This window comes from Volvox carteri (genome assembly GCF_000143455.1).
Source record: "Volvox carteri f. nagariensis unplaced genomic scaffold VOLCAscaffold_34, whole genome shotgun sequence".
Classification (NCBI taxonomy): Eukaryota; Viridiplantae; Chlorophyta; class Chlorophyceae; order Chlamydomonadales; family Volvocaceae; genus Volvox; species Volvox carteri.
The window spans coordinates 1004316-1023337 of record NW_003307577.1 but is presented as its reverse complement, the minus strand read 5'-3'; the positions used below and the strand labels follow the sequence as shown (position 1 = coordinate 1023337).

At 54.2% G+C, this 19022-nt stretch overlaps 2 protein-coding genes across 2 annotated transcripts; both read right to left on the bottom strand.

The window, feature by feature from the left end:
• Positions 1 to 2493: 2493 nt before the first annotated feature.
• VOLCADRAFT_105833 (uncharacterized protein) lies at positions 2494 to 6127 on the bottom strand. Its single transcript, XM_002953104.1, has 4 exons — positions 5169 to 6127; positions 5003 to 5076; positions 3349 to 3453; positions 2494 to 2860 (listed from the first exon to the last, which is right to left on the bottom strand). Exons 1-4 carry the CDS (start codon positions 5401 to 5403, stop codon positions 2762 to 2764), a joined length of 513 nt encoding a protein of 170 aa, XP_002953150.1. The 5' UTR covers positions 5404 to 6127; the 3' UTR covers positions 2494 to 2761.
• A 394-nt stretch (positions 6128 to 6521) lies between these two features.
• cnk4 (NimA-related protein kinase 4) lies at positions 6522 to 10440 on the bottom strand (the record flags this gene model as incomplete). The annotated part of the gene is made up of 11 exons (XM_002953103.1): positions 6522 to 7242; positions 7673 to 7955; positions 8231 to 8476; positions 8836 to 8857; positions 9060 to 9203; positions 9293 to 9388; positions 9492 to 9662; positions 9742 to 9861; positions 9931 to 10041; positions 10103 to 10192; positions 10297 to 10440. The coding sequence occupies 11 exons, from the start codon at positions 10438 to 10440 to the stop codon at positions 7092 to 7094; spliced, it is 1578 nt and encodes a 525-aa protein (XP_002953149.1). The 3' UTR covers positions 6522 to 7091.
• Between the last annotated feature and the right edge of the window lie 8582 nt (positions 10441 to 19022).

Sequence of the window (19022 nt, the reverse complement as noted above, 5' to 3'; positions counted from 1 at the left end):
TGTTTTGATCTGTTTTGTTTTGCATGCTGGGAAGTCCTCCAAACTTGGGGAGACTGTTAAGGGAAGGAATGCTCCGGGATACGCTACAGTGATAATGTTCTCAATTTTGGAAAGGCGCTGTTTACTACAAACTTTTTTTGGACGTGGCGAGGCTGGGGCGGGGTGATGGTTTTCAAACGGTCCGCAATGGCGTATGCATGGCGGTGCATGTGTGTGTGAGGAGAGGTGCAGCCGCGCGGAGGTCTTTCCTGGAGTGCGAGTTTTGGTTTCGGAGAAGGTATGTGGTGTTCACTTCGCGTGCGTTATGCGTGGGATGTCCTCACGGAAATGATGGTGGGGGTGGGAAGGGGGGAATGTGCCGTGAAATGCAAGTACGGATTGCACTGGGCGGGAAATGGAAGACCGAGGGGGGGAATACACGCTGCCCGGTTGTGCAGAGTGCTGCGACTGGGGGCATCTGCAGCTGTGCGAGGAAGGCCGAGGGGGAAACCATCGGGCACCGGCAGGGAGCGCTGGGTCTCGACTTTAGTGGTAATGAAAAGCAGTGTGGTATATATCATGTGATGAGACATGATATCGGACTTCTCGAACCGGTAACAACTCGACCTTTGTGATAACTCGATATTAAGGTGCAGAATTTGTTGCGTAAGGGTAAAACATGCTCACATGTGCACATCAAGTAAGTGACGTACAAACTATTCGCAAACTACTTTGTGGCGGGAAAATCCGTCGAACATGACCGAAGACCGCCTTTTTACATAGGCTACCAACCCAATGTGCTCGCGAGGTCGCAACCATATCGTACATAGTTGTATGCACACGCACAAGCTATCATTTGCTTGTCGGTTTCGGGGCACACACACACACACACACACACACGTGCCTGCCCCTCGTCGCGTGCGCTCGAGAGGTGTTTAGCGCCCCCGCAACGGAGAATCCCCCGCAACGGGTAAGAGACCCAGATTTCTAATAGGGCCTCGTGCCTTAATAGGGAGGGGCAGGGTCTATAAAGGGCTTCCGGGTTTCCTCTGTCTTAGTGGATCTCCCCCCCCCCAAGGGCCGGATCAGGCCGGGGAGGGAGAGGGGAGTCTTGTTTCGTGTTTCAGGCTCAGTGAACGCAAACTCGCGTGACGGAGCCTTGACTCGTGAGAACGTGCGCGCGTGCGACGCCTCCCACCTCCGGGAGAGGAGAGCGAAGCTAGCGGACCTGCGGCTCTCGGCTGCTTAGGAGGGGGCAGAGGCCCCTCGGGCCCTCTTCCGTCCGCGGGAGAGAGCTTAGGCGGTCATTCCGTTGGGGGTGGGCAGCAGTCCCTGGCCAGTGCCAGGCCCGGTCAGATGCATATAGCCTTTGCTCACGCACAACAATAACAACAACAACAACAACAACAGACGCCATTTACGCTAAATTAATGCAGAGCGAACACGGGGGTGACAAAGCTGTGTTCGCCCCATCAACCGCATTTTCCTCGTCCTGTACGTACCTAACCTCCATCTCAGCTTGGCGGCAGGAATAAACACAATTTAAATGGACTACTCCCTCCCAAACTGCATGTTCTCAACCTGTATGTGCATGAACATGCTAAAGTGTACATATACACATTCGATGATGCAAGCAATCCTTATCTAACACACAGACACACACACACACACACGCACACACACGCAGTTGCGCCCCAATTACATCTGCACCACCACACCGCCGCGCCGCACCAAATCGGCTACGGCACACAGCGCACGCAAACATACGTCACCTGCAAACACCAGATGCCAGAACAGTACGGCCTTTTTTCCATACAGTACTGTAAAACATCAAAACGTAGTTTCGTCGTGGTAAAGGGACTCATGTTGCGAGTCGCACGGAGATACTGCTGCTGCTGCTGCTGCCCTAAGCGACGGCCAATACCTCCAGAACTGGTCATTCCCTCGCATACGTCATCAAGTCAACCTAAGTTTCGGAAAACCTAAGTTCCGGAATGGGTTTGTCATAGTTTCCAATTTGGGATCGATTCTATGTGTGTGTTGTTACAGTGGGCTCCAGACTCCCGAAGAGTAGAGCCATCGGGCCAGCTGGCCGTGCACTGCAGTAGAGACTAATATACCAAAAGATTATCACCTCAGATAATTAACCTATCATCGGTAACCGCTCTCGCGAGCACAGCAATTTGCCAGATATAATTCTCAAGAAGGGGTGATGTGCGCCAACGGAATCCCAACCTTTCCGTGGAATTCCCAAAGCTGCGAAACCCTGAATGCGGCCCCAAAAGTCAACAATAACTCGACAAATTGCTTCTTCCGTAAGGGAAGGGCCAGGTAACAGTGCCGGGTTGGTTTTCATGTTTGCAGCCATATAACGTCTCCCATGCTCCATGGCTGACACCGCAGCAAGAGCCACAACATCCCAAACACATTGTTGCACTGATTGTGGGGCTTGGATAAGCCAAAGTTGCTCCCTTGAGACTGGCACTCCTATTGAAAGAGTAAGTTGATCTGCTACTGCCTGTGCCACCGGACAGGCCCAGAAATGATGATAGCGAGGGGATACACCTCCCACTGAACCTATTGGATAACCTCCACAACCACATATCGTTGGGCTCGACATCCTAAGATGGGAATTTCCTAACATAGTCACCCCATCAACCGCGAGACGCCACCAAACCTCTTTTTTTTTTGATTTTATGGTTTGATTTTGATTCTATGGTCATCGGTTCTCAGGTTGTCTTCCGGCTTCCCCAGGCGGTAGGCACATTTCCATCCCATCCCATCAACCTAGGCTCCGGAACGGGCTTGATGATCCCAGGAAGGTGTTGATGGTTGCCGGTGACACTTTAATGAGTCGAGCTGGGATGGTCGCACTGCCGAGCTGTCGTCAGGCAACCCGCAGGGGAAATAGGGGAGAGCGGGATGTGACGGGAAAGCGCGTAAAACACACAGACATACGTTGTCATTTGTGCAGGAGAAGTGGTAAACAGGTCCTAGGAGAACGAGCCAGGTCAAAGATCACAAAGCCAATAATACCACTGACGATTCCCTGTAACAGCCTACCTCCCCTCGTTCACTCATTTATTTAATATGACAAAATTCTCTTAGCGGCCACACACCGTCCTTGTCCTTCGCAAACCTCAATCCCAACGTGTGTACCGTGTTGTGAAAACATCGCAAGAGAGTTAGCTCGCATTAGCACTGCCCGCAGACGTCATCCCTTTCAACCCATGTAATGTTTTCCTGGCCCACGAGGTCGCGGTTGCTCCAGTTTGCCACTTGGGTTGTGACCCAGGTCGCGACAAGGGAGTCGGGTGACGTGGGTTGTGATGTCCAGGCCAGTAAGGCAGGACAAAGAGCATCGCGTACCTCTATGTGGGCAGCCCAACGGTGGCAGCCTCCAAATGCAAAATAGTACGAGCCCTCCGGTCTCTCCACCCAGGCTACCTCAATTGGGGTGAGCACCACGCCATCCTGTGCCAAGGATGACTCAGAGCCGGAATGCATGCTTTCAGGTTCACATACTCAAGGATATGCAGCATAATGCCTTGCCGGAAGCTTGCTGAGTATGCAGTTTGGACGGCCGTAAGAGCGTCCTCTTCAAGGCTGTGCGACGATGGTTTCCGTACAGTAAACGTTAGTAAGTCCATAAGCGCAAGCCTCATAACGTAGAAGCTGAACACAAGCTACGATTTCCCATGTCAGCCTTAGGATGTTCAGAGATGTAAGTCGGCACCTTTCCTTATTCAAGGAATACCGGTGGCGCATCCCACCATGCCATGACCAAGCCACAACCTAACCAAGCCCAAGTCCCTTCGAACCATGCCCTTGTACCTGGAATGCGCATACCTGTATTTTTTGCTTGAAGTCATCCACTTTTGCACGATCGACGGTAGATATGAGCGGACGACGTATGACGCTCACCGGCACATCGTGGACTTCAGCTTTATCCGACACAAAGATACTCGAAGGAAAGCCATCGGACTTGGATGTGGGCTTGCACGCTGGTGCGTCGCACATCCCAAAAGGAAATATCAAAAGTAGGGACGGAACCGTGAGTCTACAAGACAACAGCAAACAGACTTCTTTGTTTTGCAGTTGCTTCCTTATTTAGGGTTAAGCATTTGTCCCAAGCCACCTTAAGCTTAACCGTTGGCACAAGACAAGACGTGGCATGTACTGGCCGTACTGGCCAGCAACATGCGTCGCCCCACACCGGGTTTGTAACGCCGCTAAGGCGGCCCTTGGCTCACCGGGTTAACGTTTATCGTACCAGCGGTACATCCAAGAACTATGAATAGTCCTTCAATACCATACGGTATTTCTCAATACCACCTTTTATCGTTGGATAAATATCTTCGCAACTGCTTCGCCAACTGCCGAGCTTTGTTACAGGGTTCGTGTGGACTGTACAAGCTCGTGAAGCGTTGTAACTATCCATCCATCCCCACAACGGTTATCCTTCAAGGTATGCACATGCGACCATGATTTAGGAAAAGTGAAGAAGTCCGTTACGACAGCATCTCCCGTGTGCCAAAAATTTTGGGTTCCTCCCCGTACGCCAACTGCTTTTTGTGAGCGGCCAACCCTGTTTCCACTATTATTCACGCTGCTCCAGCGAGGACGCCTTGTAAACTCTCTGATATAGTGTGAGGTTGCCCACCATGCTTGGTGTCGAGAAGGGGCGGTGCAAGGCGATACAAAGGGGAAGGAAAGTGGTGAGTGGCGTGGAAGCATTTGCACCGTCTCCCAGCACCAAGTCCTCTCGTCGACTAATCCGTCTCGGATCGGTCGCCCAAAGGCAACTTGCCTGTGGTGACCTGTCTAATAATCTTACGAAATATATTCCACAAGATAACAGCGAACGTGTTACCTCCTACTTGATACTAACACGCGGACACTCATGTTGAAGCGCATCCTCAGCAGGGACTTTTTCGGCGGCTTCCAACTACGCAAAAACACCTAATCCCTACGAATGCCGCCTAATCCCTGAGCTGATGGACTCTTTGTGTTTTTTGCTTACCTGTATCTGTCGGATTGCTTTCATGTTTATACCTTTCTTGCTCCGTTTTAACAGAACCCTGGCAAAAGCAATGCCTGTGAGGTCATGGTAGGGCCTCCATGGCGGCAGTGGGACGCTCCTGCCTGTCGTTGGGCCCCCAATTTTACACATCCCCAAGAATATACACCTGTTGTCAAGGCAGTCGTTATGGCATCCAGACGTTCCTCCTCCGAGTCGCAGCCAGTCCTCATAATCAATCCACTGTTAAGAAACCGCCGTTTCGTGGCCTCGTACAGAAGGGCAATGTAAGCAAGCCCAGCACCCTTCCTCCAGCCCTCCTCGCAAATCTCTTCGTCTCGCTTGTCCCTTGCAGGCATATGCGCGATCTGGGGTATGCAACGCACCCCCAAACCAGGGCGCATTCCAAATCCAAACCATTGTGCGAATAAGGCTTAGTACCTGGATGCACAGCACCCTTTGCAGCCCAGGAAAAAGATTTGTGAAGCTAGGAACGAAGTCAATTCGCATCCATCACCCCCGCGTGCAGCCCCAGGCCCAAGTCTCAAGCTTTGCCTTAGGCAAAATCCCAACCAGCGGGACGCGGAGCATGAACACGGGAACGACGACCACCATCGTTGGTCATCCAAGGACAAGCATCAGCCTGCCAGTGCCGCAGTGCCTGCGCACAGGCCCCGATCGAGGTCGACCGTGTCTTGCCTAGCATACACCCGCCGACCTTTATACCCTGTTTTTCCACCTATGTGTGCCTAGGCCGGCCCAAACGCCGGATCGCATACCTGCCCAACGCCCTGCTGCACAAACCAAATCGTACGTGAGCGCCAGGTCCGGAAAACGCAAGGGTTTCTGCGCCTCCGTCTCGCAATAACGGCAGAGTACAACGCGACGTCACGTGATGCCGTATTTCGTACGGAATGCATACCCTTATCCAATCTAGCCATCTTTCCAAGCCCTGACCCAAATCAAAATACACGCAATCCACCAAAGCCACACTCACGCGGTCCTGCAGGACTCCTACTAGTTGGGTAAGACCTGCTCTGAACGAATGCGCGAATAACAACTAAACAGTGGTGGCGGGGTGAACATAACAGGCAGCCGTCATGCAAGCGGCGAGCACGAGAACACACGTCATCCTTGCGTCCATCGTCGGCTGGGCCTCGTAGATTGGGAGTTATATACGCTGCCAAGGGGCCATGGAATTCGTCATGCGCGCAGCGCGCTCAAGGAACGCCCCCTCTATGCACGTTGCCAACTTTGGCAACAACCAAAGCAAACCCTGAAAACCTAAAACGGCAGTTGGCCATTAGGGACATCATAATATGCAGGTCACGAAACCCACAAGACTTCCTTAGGTAGGCTGAAAACTGCTCAAGATCATCCAGGGCACTTCCGAATAAGGACCAGTACCGATTTCGTAGAGGAAACGCACGGGCATGTGCCTGATCATGAGCAGCACGCAGCCAGCCCCAGTCCATTGACGCGCGCGAAAGGGCCGTAGCTTCGTTGCGGTTCGCCAGCCCCCGCTCAACCTATCGACCTGAGCAAGCAGCCCTCTCTAAACAAACGCCAACAGCGCCAGGGAAACGGGCGACAAGCTATCCTCACCCACTGGTCCAGCGATTGTTTCTTGTGGGAACATCCTTTTCCCCTGGCCTGCACACCGCTGGGCCGGGGCTTGACGTGCACGTTGACGTGACTTGGCACTATCATCATCCCGCCGCTTTGCATGTGTGGAACGGGCGCTCGTGCGCACTACATCAATCCTTCGCTGCCACCGCTCCGCTGCCGCAAACACCCCGGCCGGCGGCCTTTCCGCCACCCACACGTACTTGCTGCTGCTGCCGTTTATTACAAAGACCGGCACGCTGCACCGCAGGGGCCGTGCGCCTGTCAGCGCACGGCAATCTTTAGCTGTGACATGCAGTTACTCAGCCAGGATAAAGTCTAGCTGTCCCACGCTTCCGGTCACATCATTTGCTCCTTGTGTACCCACAGGTCTCAGGAAGCTGCCACGCCGCGCGCCCCCGCCGCTACTGCCGGTCAATGCTGCGCCATGCAGCTGTAATCCGCTGCTGCTGTTGGCTCCACCATCCTAGTGCCCCTCCAGCTGCGACTCCAGGTACAACAGCTTGTACATCATCTGGATCACTTCCGACTTGTCGTACGGAATGATCTTGAACACCAGCCTCGAAAGGTCCGTCATGCTGGCCTCATCCACCTGGTTGCTCTTCAAAAGCGCGTAACTGCAGCAGGGGCGTGCAAGAACAAGCAAACCGTTATTTCACGTGCAGGGGGAGGAGCAGGAGGCGCATTCCGTACCTCTCAAAGCACTTGCCAGTGTCTCCGCATAAAGCATGGACGACGGAAAAGGGTAAAAGTGCCTATGTTCAAGCGATACGCAACGTGCAACTAGATGCCTTCGTGGTTCGGCCCTGTCCTGATGAAAATCAACATCATTGCACTTACGAATATGGACGGCTCTTCTACAAGGAGAAGGGTTAATTGTGTCCAACCTTTCCTCCTCAGTCAAGTGCTAGATCCACCAAGCTACAACCCGACGCCAAGAGTCAGCCTCAAAGAGTGCCGGCGGTCTGTGGGAAAGCAACCTGCTCACACCGGGAAGTCCCCTCCCTCCAGGCCATTCCCCAAGCCTCGTCCAAATATCGAACTTACAGCTCGTTGAATGCCTTCTCGCCAACAAGGTCCAGGCAAGCTGCGCGCTGAATCATCATTGCGCTCCTCATGTGGGCGATGCGGGTGGGGTCGGGCGCCCACCCTGCATCTCCCTCTTCGCCCTCACCCTCCACATAGTCCCCATTCTCGTAATACTCCTCGTCCTCTTCACCCTCTACGTCCTCGTCCTCTTCCCCATCCTCGTGATCCCCTTGAACGGGATTCAGGTAGGGGTTCTTGCTGTCATCTTCGTCGTCACCTTCATCCTCGACGTCGAGATTCTCTGAGGGGCACAGAAAAGATGTGCTAAGGAGGTTACTAAGAGCCCCATTAACACTATGCCGCCAGATAGTATCTCTGTAACGCGTCAGTTATGTTGGCAGACATCCACAACACATATTTTGCCTGTAGTGTAAGCTACCCTATCCTTTAACGCCGTGTGCTTTGCTCAACGCAGTCTGCAAGTGCTTTGCGGCACTTTTAAGTGCCGCAGCAGACCGTCGGTCTCTCCCTCAATTACCAAATATCCACTACCCGGCATGCTGTCCGCGTGCTCACCCATTTGCTGCGCCAGGCCCCAGGCTGGTGGTCGCTGCGCTTTGGGCTTGGTGTCCTCTACGCTCCACGCGGCTTGGACGGGCGCCGGCGCCGCCCCAAGCGGCTGACCCTCCCCTGGCGTGCGCTCCACATTCGTGACGGTCACGTCCACTGGCCGCGTTCCTACCGCCTCGCTTGTGCGGATGGTGGACGCGAGAGCATCGCCTGGTTCGGAGGCAACAGCAGCCTCCGGTACTCCCCCGTCTCCTGCGCCGGCAGAAAATGCCGCCGATTATCACATGCTACCAACCGAGCAACCGTGCAGTAAGGCGTCCATGCGCCATACGTGCAAACGCTGAAAAAACTTGACTGCACTTGGCGCTCATAGTCACGAGCTAACCTTACATGCATGGACGCAATCGGAACGCAATGGCCGACCTGCTGCACATTACCACATCGTATCCACTAAGATACGCTGACCAGGCGCAAGCGGTTTCCTTCAAATATATATCCCCTGCTACGCTTTCGACTATCCAGAGGCAGAAACAAGGGCCCTGCGTCCAAGCTTTCAAAATCCACTGCAGTTATGCTTCTCCATGAATTATAGAGTCCCCCATCCAATTCACCTAGAGGAGTCTTCGGCCGCGCCTGTGGGTCATGCACAAGGGTACCATGGGAAAATGCCTCTCGGTTAGTTTGTTGCAACGGTCAAGTCGCGAGATGTTTCACGAGTCAATGCTGGCGGGGATATCAGGTCGGCTAAACAGATGTCCGCCCAGCTCACAAATAGATCCCAAAAGGGGAAACGACCGCAAACTAATCTCTACGACAAAAAATCCCAGCGCCATACCTTGCCAGGCCCTCCAGCGACATTTCGATCCGCCATGAGTGCGAGCGTGGCCTGGTCCGGCAACGAGATCCCGAGCTCCTCCGCTTTTTGCCGGATGCTGGGCAGAGTCAGAAGCTTGAAGGTGTTTGGTCGCCGGTTCGCGTTCTGCGTTTTCAGATATGCTCGTGTTCAGACTCTATGTAAAACCGTAAAGATGGAAGGAAACGGCATGTTTTCTCGGGGCGTCACTTCACCTGTGTTAAGCAGCGCTTAATCAGATCCGAGATGTCCGGTGAGTAGCCTGTAACTGGCGGGAACTTGCCCCGAAGGATTTTAAGTATCAACGCCCCCTGTGTCATCATGGGAGCCATCGCGGTCAGTTGGAAGCGGATTCCCCCTTACGCCCTGCTTTGCACTCCTGTGCCACATGCCGTACGACAAGGCACCACTAACCTGGTTATCTGCATCGAAGGGGTGCCGCTGGGTGCAGCACTCGTACAACACCACTCCCAGTGCCCAAACGTCCGATTTCTCGTTGTACGGCTTATCCTCGCAGAGCTCAGGAGACAAGTAATAGGGGGTGCCCACTATCGTCTTCGCAAAGTTTGTGTTCGTGCTCAGAATCTGCATGCGTGTTGGCAACCCATACATGTTAGGGTTATGTGGGAAAACAGGTTGGTGTGTGCACTGGCCGGCCACGGACCTTTGCGACGCCCATGTCTCCAAGCTTAACGTTCACGTCCTCGTCGAGGAACACGTTCAGAGTCTTTATGTCACGGTGGAGAATCTTCTTGGAGTGCATGTGGTTGAGTCCCAGCAGAATCTACAGGGGGAAAACACCGGTTTGAGCCGCCCAACAGGGGATGGGGACCGCGAACCCACACCATCGGACCTGGATATACAGCTTCCATATCAACTCCTCCTTCAACCAAGACTTCTGCTTTTTGATGTAGTCGTGCAAATTGCCGTTCGCCGCGTACTCTGTAATGATGTAGAGCTTGCCCTGCACAAAAGCTTTTGTTCGGTGCCGGCCCCGAGCTATGGCCCCACTCCAGCGAGCGTACCTTCTCTAAAAACGAGTCATAGTATCTGATAATATAGTCCGAATCAAGAGAGGACAGAACGCGGGTTTCCCGGATGCACTCTTCTTGCTCCTGGCAAAGATGCGAATGAAGCGAAGTAAAGCGTCCATCTCCAAGAAAAGGACTAATCTCCGGTTTGCCACAAAGTAGATAGAATAACAGGGGCCAAGCCACACCTTGCGGGACATGCCTTGGAGGTCGATTTCCTTCATCGCGTAAACATGCTTGTCGACCTTGCGGATCACTTTGAAGACGACACCGTAGCTGCCACTACCGATCTTCTCCTTGATAATAAAGTCGTCGTACGTGCTGCGCGCCATGGCGCCACGTTGAACGCCCCCTCCTCAATGTGCAAGTTGGTGCGCGCACAGGCAGCCGCGCCGCGCCGACAGCGCCGTTCCCCGGCCAGCTGTGCCACCAGTACTGCTGCAACTATTTAACGTGCCGGCATAGGCCGCCCTGGACAAGTGTCGATCAAGCGCGACGGCGTGAAAGGAATGCTCAACCTTAGGAGCTAAATTTAATTTGGAGAAGATAACGCTAAGGTAACAACAAATTGCCAAGTTGAACAACACCCGAACTGAGGGAACACGAGTCCAAAGGAGACTGAAGAAATATTGTACGGCACCTGTGCATGTCCAACTCCGTTAACGATTTGGAAGTAGCCTCTGGCAATATAATGGTCTTACTAGTTTATGAGGAAGTAGGGGGTATTCGTTGCTTGGTACGGTTATCCTGCTCCTTGCTTCTTACGCCACTGCTGCAAGCCAGCATACAGCGTGCATGCTGTCGGAAACTGCAACTTCTTTCCAGCAGTACATTAATATGGATGGTGGGGTAAATAAACGCACTGTTGCCCTTCCGCGTACTCAAACGCACGCACGATGCTGCCTGTTTATGTGTTTTATTCAGCGTCCGCGTCGTGCTATATTGTACGCCTGAGACAGTTTTCAAGATGCCTGCCGGATTAGCGGGCTCATAGCTATCCAGGTCACCTGCGCATGTCTCCTCCCATTGAAACCGACTTGAGCTAAAAAGCATGCTTACAGGTATTTTCGTGCGGCCACAGCGAGCGACCGCTTTGAGGATTCTAGTCAAGCGCGTCTGCGCAGCCCAGGCTCAAAGGGAAAGCCTGCGGGAGATGCCACTTGACTACGCGTGATAACATGTACAGCATCTGCATCCAATAGTCCCACACTTCTTCCTCCATCCTCTATCACCACCGGCCGGGTCGCCATCACATACACTCGAATACGGACTATTAAAGAAGCGGGCACGAGTACATAACGTCGCCGCGCATATCCTGGTTTTGTCAGATGGCAGAATCCTATGACATTGCAGTCATGGAAGCACAGTATCCCTATAGATGATGCACCCCAAAAACCTAGGACTTGCCCCGTTCTCATCGCCCTCAAGGGGCCTTGCCATTTGGGTGTTTGGACAGGGCCCTGCACTGCGCAGGGTGTACTGGCTAACTCATTCGGGACCATGTGGAGCATGAGCTGGGAGGAAGGCAAGGCAGGGCAGCTATCACCAGGAATTGGTAGCAATTCATCTTTAACATATGGAGAAAACATGACAGCATGCAAGAAACGACAACGGCATCCCTTTGTAGGGCAAGGGGAGGGACGGGGCAAGCAGCAGGACAGTACTGAAGGTACCATTGTGCCAGGGAACGCCTTCGGCTGTGAAAGGGGGGAAGGAATAGGAATAGGGGTTCTGCCAGGGTTTCGTCAGCGGACATTTTTCCTGTCGTTGTTATAAAACCCCGCAGGCGACCACGGCCCCATCGTTTGCACACCAACCCCACGTCTCTCTCCCTTCTCTTTCGCTTCCACACAATCAACCCCCCGAATAGCCGGGGTCATCCATCATAGAAGGCACACCCAAAACAAACATACAGACGAACAAGGAACTCACAATAACTCACAATTCAAGTTTACATAATCAAGCGAACAAGTTGACAGATAAAAGGATGGGGAGGGGACGACAGAGAGGACGGATCAGGGTGCCGGCCTTTTTCGTTGGCGGGTCCCTCCAGGACCGCCGAGAGGGGGCCCTGCCCCAGGGGGAATGGCCCTGTCCGTCCGTCACCCTGTGCGCGTCCGCCGGGCAGCCAGCTAGCTAGCCACCTCCGCCGCCTACACCAGCCAACCTGGATATTACTGCACACCCTCCACAACTTACAACAGCACTACAACAGCACTAACCAGAGGCCGCACCGGAGTACGCACACGCGGTTAGTGCTGCGGGCAGCTGCCGACCAACACCGAAACAACGTTTGCAGGGCCAAAAAACAATTCTAAAAGCGTCCCCGAAGCCCTTTTCCACGTAAAAAACTACCAAAAGGCACACCAAGCGCGTCCCGTTGTCCTCCTCTGAAGGGCAAGTTGATTGCGTGTGTGGGTGGTGTGTTCAGTGTCTACGTGAGACATGACGAAATCATGGCACCAACACTTCAAAGTAAGCCGAGATGGTTACCTTTTGGGGTCATTGTGCTTCGAGCTAGCTATGGGCCGTTGCAACACCGTTGTCCCTGTGTATCTGTACATCCGTCCATCGCACCTGGGGTTCCCAAGCGCACCGGCGACTTTTTTTCTTCCTGCCTCTATTTCTTCCAGAATTCCAGACAAGCTTTCCTCAGGGCACACACCGTCGTTGGTCCGTCGGCTCCAGACAAAAGGACAAACAGACAACAGACAACAGACAAGTAGGCGGCAGGTTGGTAGTGGCTAAAGTGTGGCACGCAGCAAATGAAAGGCAGGCCGAAATGCGTCATGCCGGGATCCGTTGTAAAGGGGGCGTAGCAAAGCGCTTGTCATCAAAACCATCTTTCAGGGTGCAAGTATTAAGTAAGGCTCCGAAACCCCGGCCAAGGGTTAGAACCCCGTTCAGCGCCGACAACCAACCGCGATCCAGCATCCCGACCCAACCGGGACAAAGTAGCTAACAGCCCCGCTTCTGTAACACTTACTTCCCAACTCAAAACACTTCCGCTCCATACCCAGTCATGCCCCCTATCAGCGGCCGTATTAGTCAACACCGCATCACGGCATCGCTCTCCTCTCGGATCACCGGCCCACGGCGAATCAGTCGTGTCCAGCTGGATGGATGAAACAAATGCCCTTCAGCCCTCCTCTGAAACGAGCGGACTCCGATGACTTCGAGCGACGTTGCGCTCCTCTCGATAGCTGACAGTTCCAAGGACGGTCTTTATCTTATTTATGCATGCATGCTTAGTCTGTTAGCAACTCTTACTTCGCGAGAAAGAAAGAACAGCTGATGGCCAACAACAATCACGCAACATTAAATCTGCAACTTCAATTGTAAAAAAAGCCCCTACCCTTCCTCAAAGGAGTCCCAAGCCGACGCTCCCATCCAGCCCCACAAGTCCTCCTCCTTCTCCTCCTCCTCCTCCTTCGCGTCACCACCATCAACCGTTTCCTCCCTCGGCCATGAAGCCACCTCTCCGTACCACCCTAAACATCGCCCTAATCGACACAACCCCAATCACCGCCACCGCCACCGCCATCACCCATGAAAAAATCACGAGAGGCACTGGAGAGGCCGAGAGGCTCCAGCAACCCAGCAACAATATCCCCTTCCCCCCTCCATTCCGCTCTTTCACCCTCCTCACTCTGGTTTGGCCTTGGCTGCCGGATCCGCGACTGTCGTCGGCAGCACCACCGCCGCCGCCTCTTTTACCTTGTTCTTCTTCTTCTTCTTCGCCACGAGATCATCTCGACCCAGATCGCCAAACCGCTCAAACAGCACCAACAGCAAGCCAGAGAGGACGCACGCCCCAGCGCCGCCTAGGGGAAGAGGAAATGTGCGCGGACGGGGACGGGGTGGGAGAATGCGCAAGTGGATAAATGTATGCTGCATAGACCGCTGCATTCACCTAGGGAAACGCCCAACCACACTGCGGCACATTGATGACATGATTGTACGACAATGAACCCCAAGCGGAGCGGCAAACCCTTACACGTCTTTTTGTCGTCAGAAGGGGGAACAGGCCATCGAACCAAGGGACGTAGAAGAACAGTTCAACAAGACCAAAGGGAAAAGCACTTACCAAGGAAGCAGCCCACGTTGCCTAACCCGGCCGCTCGGGTGGCGTCCGTGAGGATGCCCGCCACGGCATTACTGGCGGCCAGCACGAATCCTGTTTAGGCAACACGCCGGGCGTAGCAAGCTGGGGTGATATCGCGGCAGACGGCGGCGATGCGAGTTTGGCGCTCTGGGAGGGAGAACGCCAAGTGAACGCAAGGACCGCAAGGGGCTCACAGGCCGAAAGCAGGCGAGGTGGGCGGGCGACGTGGTGTGGCATTGCTGTTGCAACCAACAACCACAAAATAAGGAAGGTTGGGCAAGCTGGACCGAAAAAGTCAAAGAGGACAGGGGGCCACACCTACCACCTGCCAGCAAACCCGGGGTAGGTGTGGACCCCTGTCCATATATATACATATACATATATACATATATATGTATATATACATATACATATATATATACATATGTATGTGTGTACACACACATACACACACTCTCACTCTCACACTCACCTAGCAGGAGGTCTGTGAAGGACACAGCCGTACCACTCAATTTGCCCACGCCGGGCAGTACACCCGTAGGCATGTACGACGAAACCATGGAGATGGTGATGGCATGTGTCATCGCCATGTGGAGCCCTATGAAGGCGGAGCCGATGAACATGCCTGTACGGCACAAAGGAACAGGATAGGGGACGGGACGGAAGCGTCTTTTCGTGGTGGCGCAACACGGATGGAAAAGGAAAGGAAAGGAAAGGCCAAGGGAAAGGAAAAGACCGCCGGCGACCTCGGGGAGGAGGGGGGTTGAGCAGGGGCAGAGTGCGGGCGGGCACGGGTTTCGATGTGTATGTGTATGTCCACGTGTATGCGTGTATGTGTTTTGTATGTGCGGCAGTTGGCAGGCCAACCGTTGGTAGGTACTTACCAGCCGGATTTGCCGTCAAAGGCGCTGCGAAGCACGCATCCGCGATCACCATGCATGCGAAGCCAACTAACAGAAGGCGGTTACGGTTGGCAACCGACTCCCCGGAAAGGCGGGCCAGGGGGGCGGTTAGCAACATCTGGGGTTGGGGTGGGGAGGAGGACGAGCAACAGGCAGGTAATGGACAGTTGCAACGGTTAACAAAATCCCCAAGCTAACGAAATCGCCTCTCCGCACACACAGCTGACATCTTCGGTCTAACAGACCGGGCGGGAAAACTCCGTAACTTTTGAATTTAAATACATTTTCAAATCGGTTCCATAACGGCTTTCATTTTCGAGTCGTGTTTCTTTTCGTTTCATTTATTTAGGTCTTGAAATTTTAAGCCTCCCTAAATTCCTCATCGGGACGTATCCGTACACGCTAACTCACAGGCTCCGAAACCCCGCAACCCCACCCAGCCCACATCCCCTAACAGACCTGGATGAGCGTGTTGACCAACGTCATCATGGGTAGCAACGTCTTGGACATCACCTAATAAGGTGTGACACAAGGGGTTTGCCGCCGGAGCGCCGATGTGTGTCAGCGGCGACAATGGCCGTCATGGAGGACCGGAAAGGGTTGTGTAAGCATGCGGCCGAGGTGTATGTATGTACGTATGTATGTATATATGTATGTATGTATCAATCTATATCTATATATGTATGTATGCATGTATACCTGCGTAACGTGACCGTTTCGCATGTAAAGGGGGCCACAATAAACCACGGGCTCCCGACATCTCTCCTATCACGTCGGGCTCGTTCGGATGCCTAGTCACTGTTTAACGTCGCTTGGGGTTTTGTTTCCTGACACGGGCCCTTCCTTCCCCCTCACCGGCTCGGCCCCTTCCGCCCCCCTCCGCCCCACCTGCTCCCCCCTTCTTCCCCCCTTCTTCCCCCCCTTCCCCCGCTCCCAAGTGGCTCACTCACCGCCTTCGCCCGGATGCTCAGGAAGGACGCGTCGAATCGCGCGAAGTAGAGCACTGCTACCACCGCCAGAGCCTGTGTGTGTGTGTGTTTTGGGGGGGCCGGGGGAATGAAGGGGTGGGTGAGGGGGCGAGGTGACAGATACGCTGTCATCGCCCATCCATTCGCCAAATACACACACAGGTCCAAGTACCCTCTAGCTCGCCATCGCCCTCCACTTCTATCACCCATTCACCCTTCATGGCACGAGCCATCTCACCACAACCAACCAACCAACTAAACAGAACCACCAACTAACCACAACTAACCTGCCAATACACGGGCTTGAAAGCCCTCAGGATCGTCAGTCCTTTCTCAAGGGGGCTCAGTACGGGCTCGGAAACTGCGGCTTCCGCCGCTGCCGCTGCCGGCGCCGCCGGTATCGCTGGCGTAACACCCGCGGCTGCCTTATCGTACGGCACATCGACGGACATTGACAGGATGTTCACGGAAGCCGTTGGCGATGCTGACAGGCCGTCGATGGAGGTGGTGGTGGCGGTTGGCGATGGCGGTACGACGGGTTGTACGACAACTGCGGGGACAGCCGTCTTGGGGGTCCCGAAAATCTCCTCCCGGAAGTTCTGTGGCGGGCGGGCGTGTGTGTGTGTGTGGGGGGGGGGGGGGGGCGGGGGCCCCGCACGGGCGGAGGTGCACGGGTGTGTAGGTGGTTGGGTGTGTGGCCCTATTGCGGTGCGTTATGTGCCTCTAGACTCCCGTTCCCTTTCCGTCCCCCCCCCCTCACACATACAAACACATACATACACGGAGCTCCGTCCTCTCTAACGCGCACGTAAGCGCCCACATACGCATACATATACACACAACCCTTGCACACAATTCTACACGCAATCCATCCATGCCCATCCGTCCAATTCCCGCCAAACTCACCGCCCCCAGCCACAGCAACGCCAGGGCGGGGGGGATGGCGGCGACTGTGAAGGTCAGGATGTAGTTGTTGCCAGTGGCGCTGAAGGTGAGGGAGGCCACCGTAGAGCCGATCAACATTCCCGCCGTGGCCAGAGACTGCCGTAGACCTGCAGGACAGGACACGACAGGACGTATCGCTATGTATGTATGTATGTATGTATGTATGTATGTATGTATGTATGTATTATATGTGTATGTGTGTATGTGTGTATGTATGCATGCATGCACGTATATTCGTTTGACCCCGTGCGTGTGTATTCTATTTTGTATTTTTTCCATGTGTATGTGCGCGTGTATCTCTCTTCGTGTGCGTGTGGGGGAAATCCACGTGTGTGTATGTGTCGTACTGCCGTACTACGTGCTCACCGTATGCTGCATCCGGTGCGTCACCGCTCTCCTTCGCCAGCTCGTTCATCACGGCCTTGGTGGGCGCCTCCCGAATGCCCTTGGACAGCCGGTCGAACAACTTGGCCATGAAGAACCTGTGGACGTGGAAATGACGCACATTTAGGCCTAGGAGAGGGGGCCGCGTTGGGGTATGCTTGGGGGGGATCCTTAGGCGGGGGGCTTGGGGGGGTGGGGAAGCTGAAAAGAGTTGTGAGAGAGTTGTGAGAGAGTTGTGACTCCAACAGTGATTCATTTCTTAAGAGGTAAAATCGAGGATGACTTGGCATAGCACACAAACCATAAACTTAGAGAGCTGTGAGAGAGCCGTAACTGGGTTATTGAGGTATCAAGGTATTAAAGTATAAATGATGGAACAAGGAACAAGGTGATGTGCGCCTCCAGAGGAAAAAGCGGGACTGAAAATGGAAACGATATACGGAGATAAAGTGGGGGGGAGGGCGGCTCCTCACCTTCTCCCCTTCTCCCCCCCCCCCCCCACACACACACACGACTCCCCCTTCCCCCTTCCTCTTCCCCGTACTTCACTTCCCGCCGCCCCAGGGTTCCCCTCGATAACTCTGCCCTGGGGGAAAACCCACCAGTAAAGGCACGCCGTAACGCCAAAGATGCCGTACACCGTACTCAGCAACGCGAACATGGGCTTGCAGCCAAACGTCAGCAACGTGCCGAACACCAACACGCGGGTCTGCGGACGAGTCGTCAAAGACCCAATACCGATTACGGGAATACCGGGATTCCGACGCGGCCGTGGGGAGGGGAGAGGACGGTGAGGAGGTGGGTTCGGGACAAACGTGAAAAAAGCAATGTTACGGCAATGTACGGCAAGGCAAGATAAGGATAAGGGTAGGGAAGGAGACAGGCATCTGATTGCCCCGGAGCGCTTTCCCCCCTCCCCCCCGGGCCTCCCGGCGCCCCGGCAACAGCACCCTCTAACAATTACACACGACGGCAAATAACGGAGAGAGCAGTACAGACAGACAGACGGACAAACAGACGGACAAAGGGGCACACATTCCTTTCCGCGGCCTTTGGCGGCCTTGGGGCCCCTTTTTCTACCGAGTTTGAAACCCCCTACATCTCCTACTTGCCTCCCTGACCTCCCCCTGGATCTGGATCTGGATTTGGATCTCGCTCCCACCTGCGATCCGAGGATGTCCCCCACCACCCCACTGACACCCTTGCTGATCTGGCACAGGAACTGGGCAGCGCCCTGTACGGCACCAATCTGCAAGGAAACAACCACCACACATCGTACGTAAACAGGAATGGAAAGGATACGACATAATTAGGTTTAGGTTCCTCTTCTATGACCGAGAGAGTGGGGGGGGGGGGAAAAGGCGGGGGGGGGGGGGAAATCATGTGCAAATAGGAAATCCGAAATGATCTGCCACGGCGTCCAAAGTCCGAAACTACCTGGGGAGGGTGTGTGTGTATAAGGGGGGGGGAATTACGCGGCAAAAAGCCACGGAGTCAACCACCTGGGGGCGGGGCATGGGGGGCCGTGTGTGTCCTGTCGAGAGGACTGTGAGGAGATGAACCAGTTGGGACTTGGAAGGGGTTACGATTGTACGGCTGTACGGCTGTAC

Bases quoted from the DNA above. Each gene is read 5' to 3' on its own strand.
- VOLCADRAFT_105833 (XM_002953104.1), bottom strand. From the start codon at position 5,403: ATGCGCCCTGGTTTGGGGGTGCGTTGCATACCCCAGATCGCGCATATG. The intron at 3,454-5,002 runs GTAAGCAAAAAA...TCCTTGGCACAG, and splicing joins AAGCAATCCGACAGATACAG to GATGGCGTGGTGCTCACCCC. The intron at 2,861-3,348 runs GTACGCGATGCT...GCCTGACGACAG, and splicing joins GTTGGGCTGCCCACATAGAG to CTCGGCAGTGCGACCATCCC.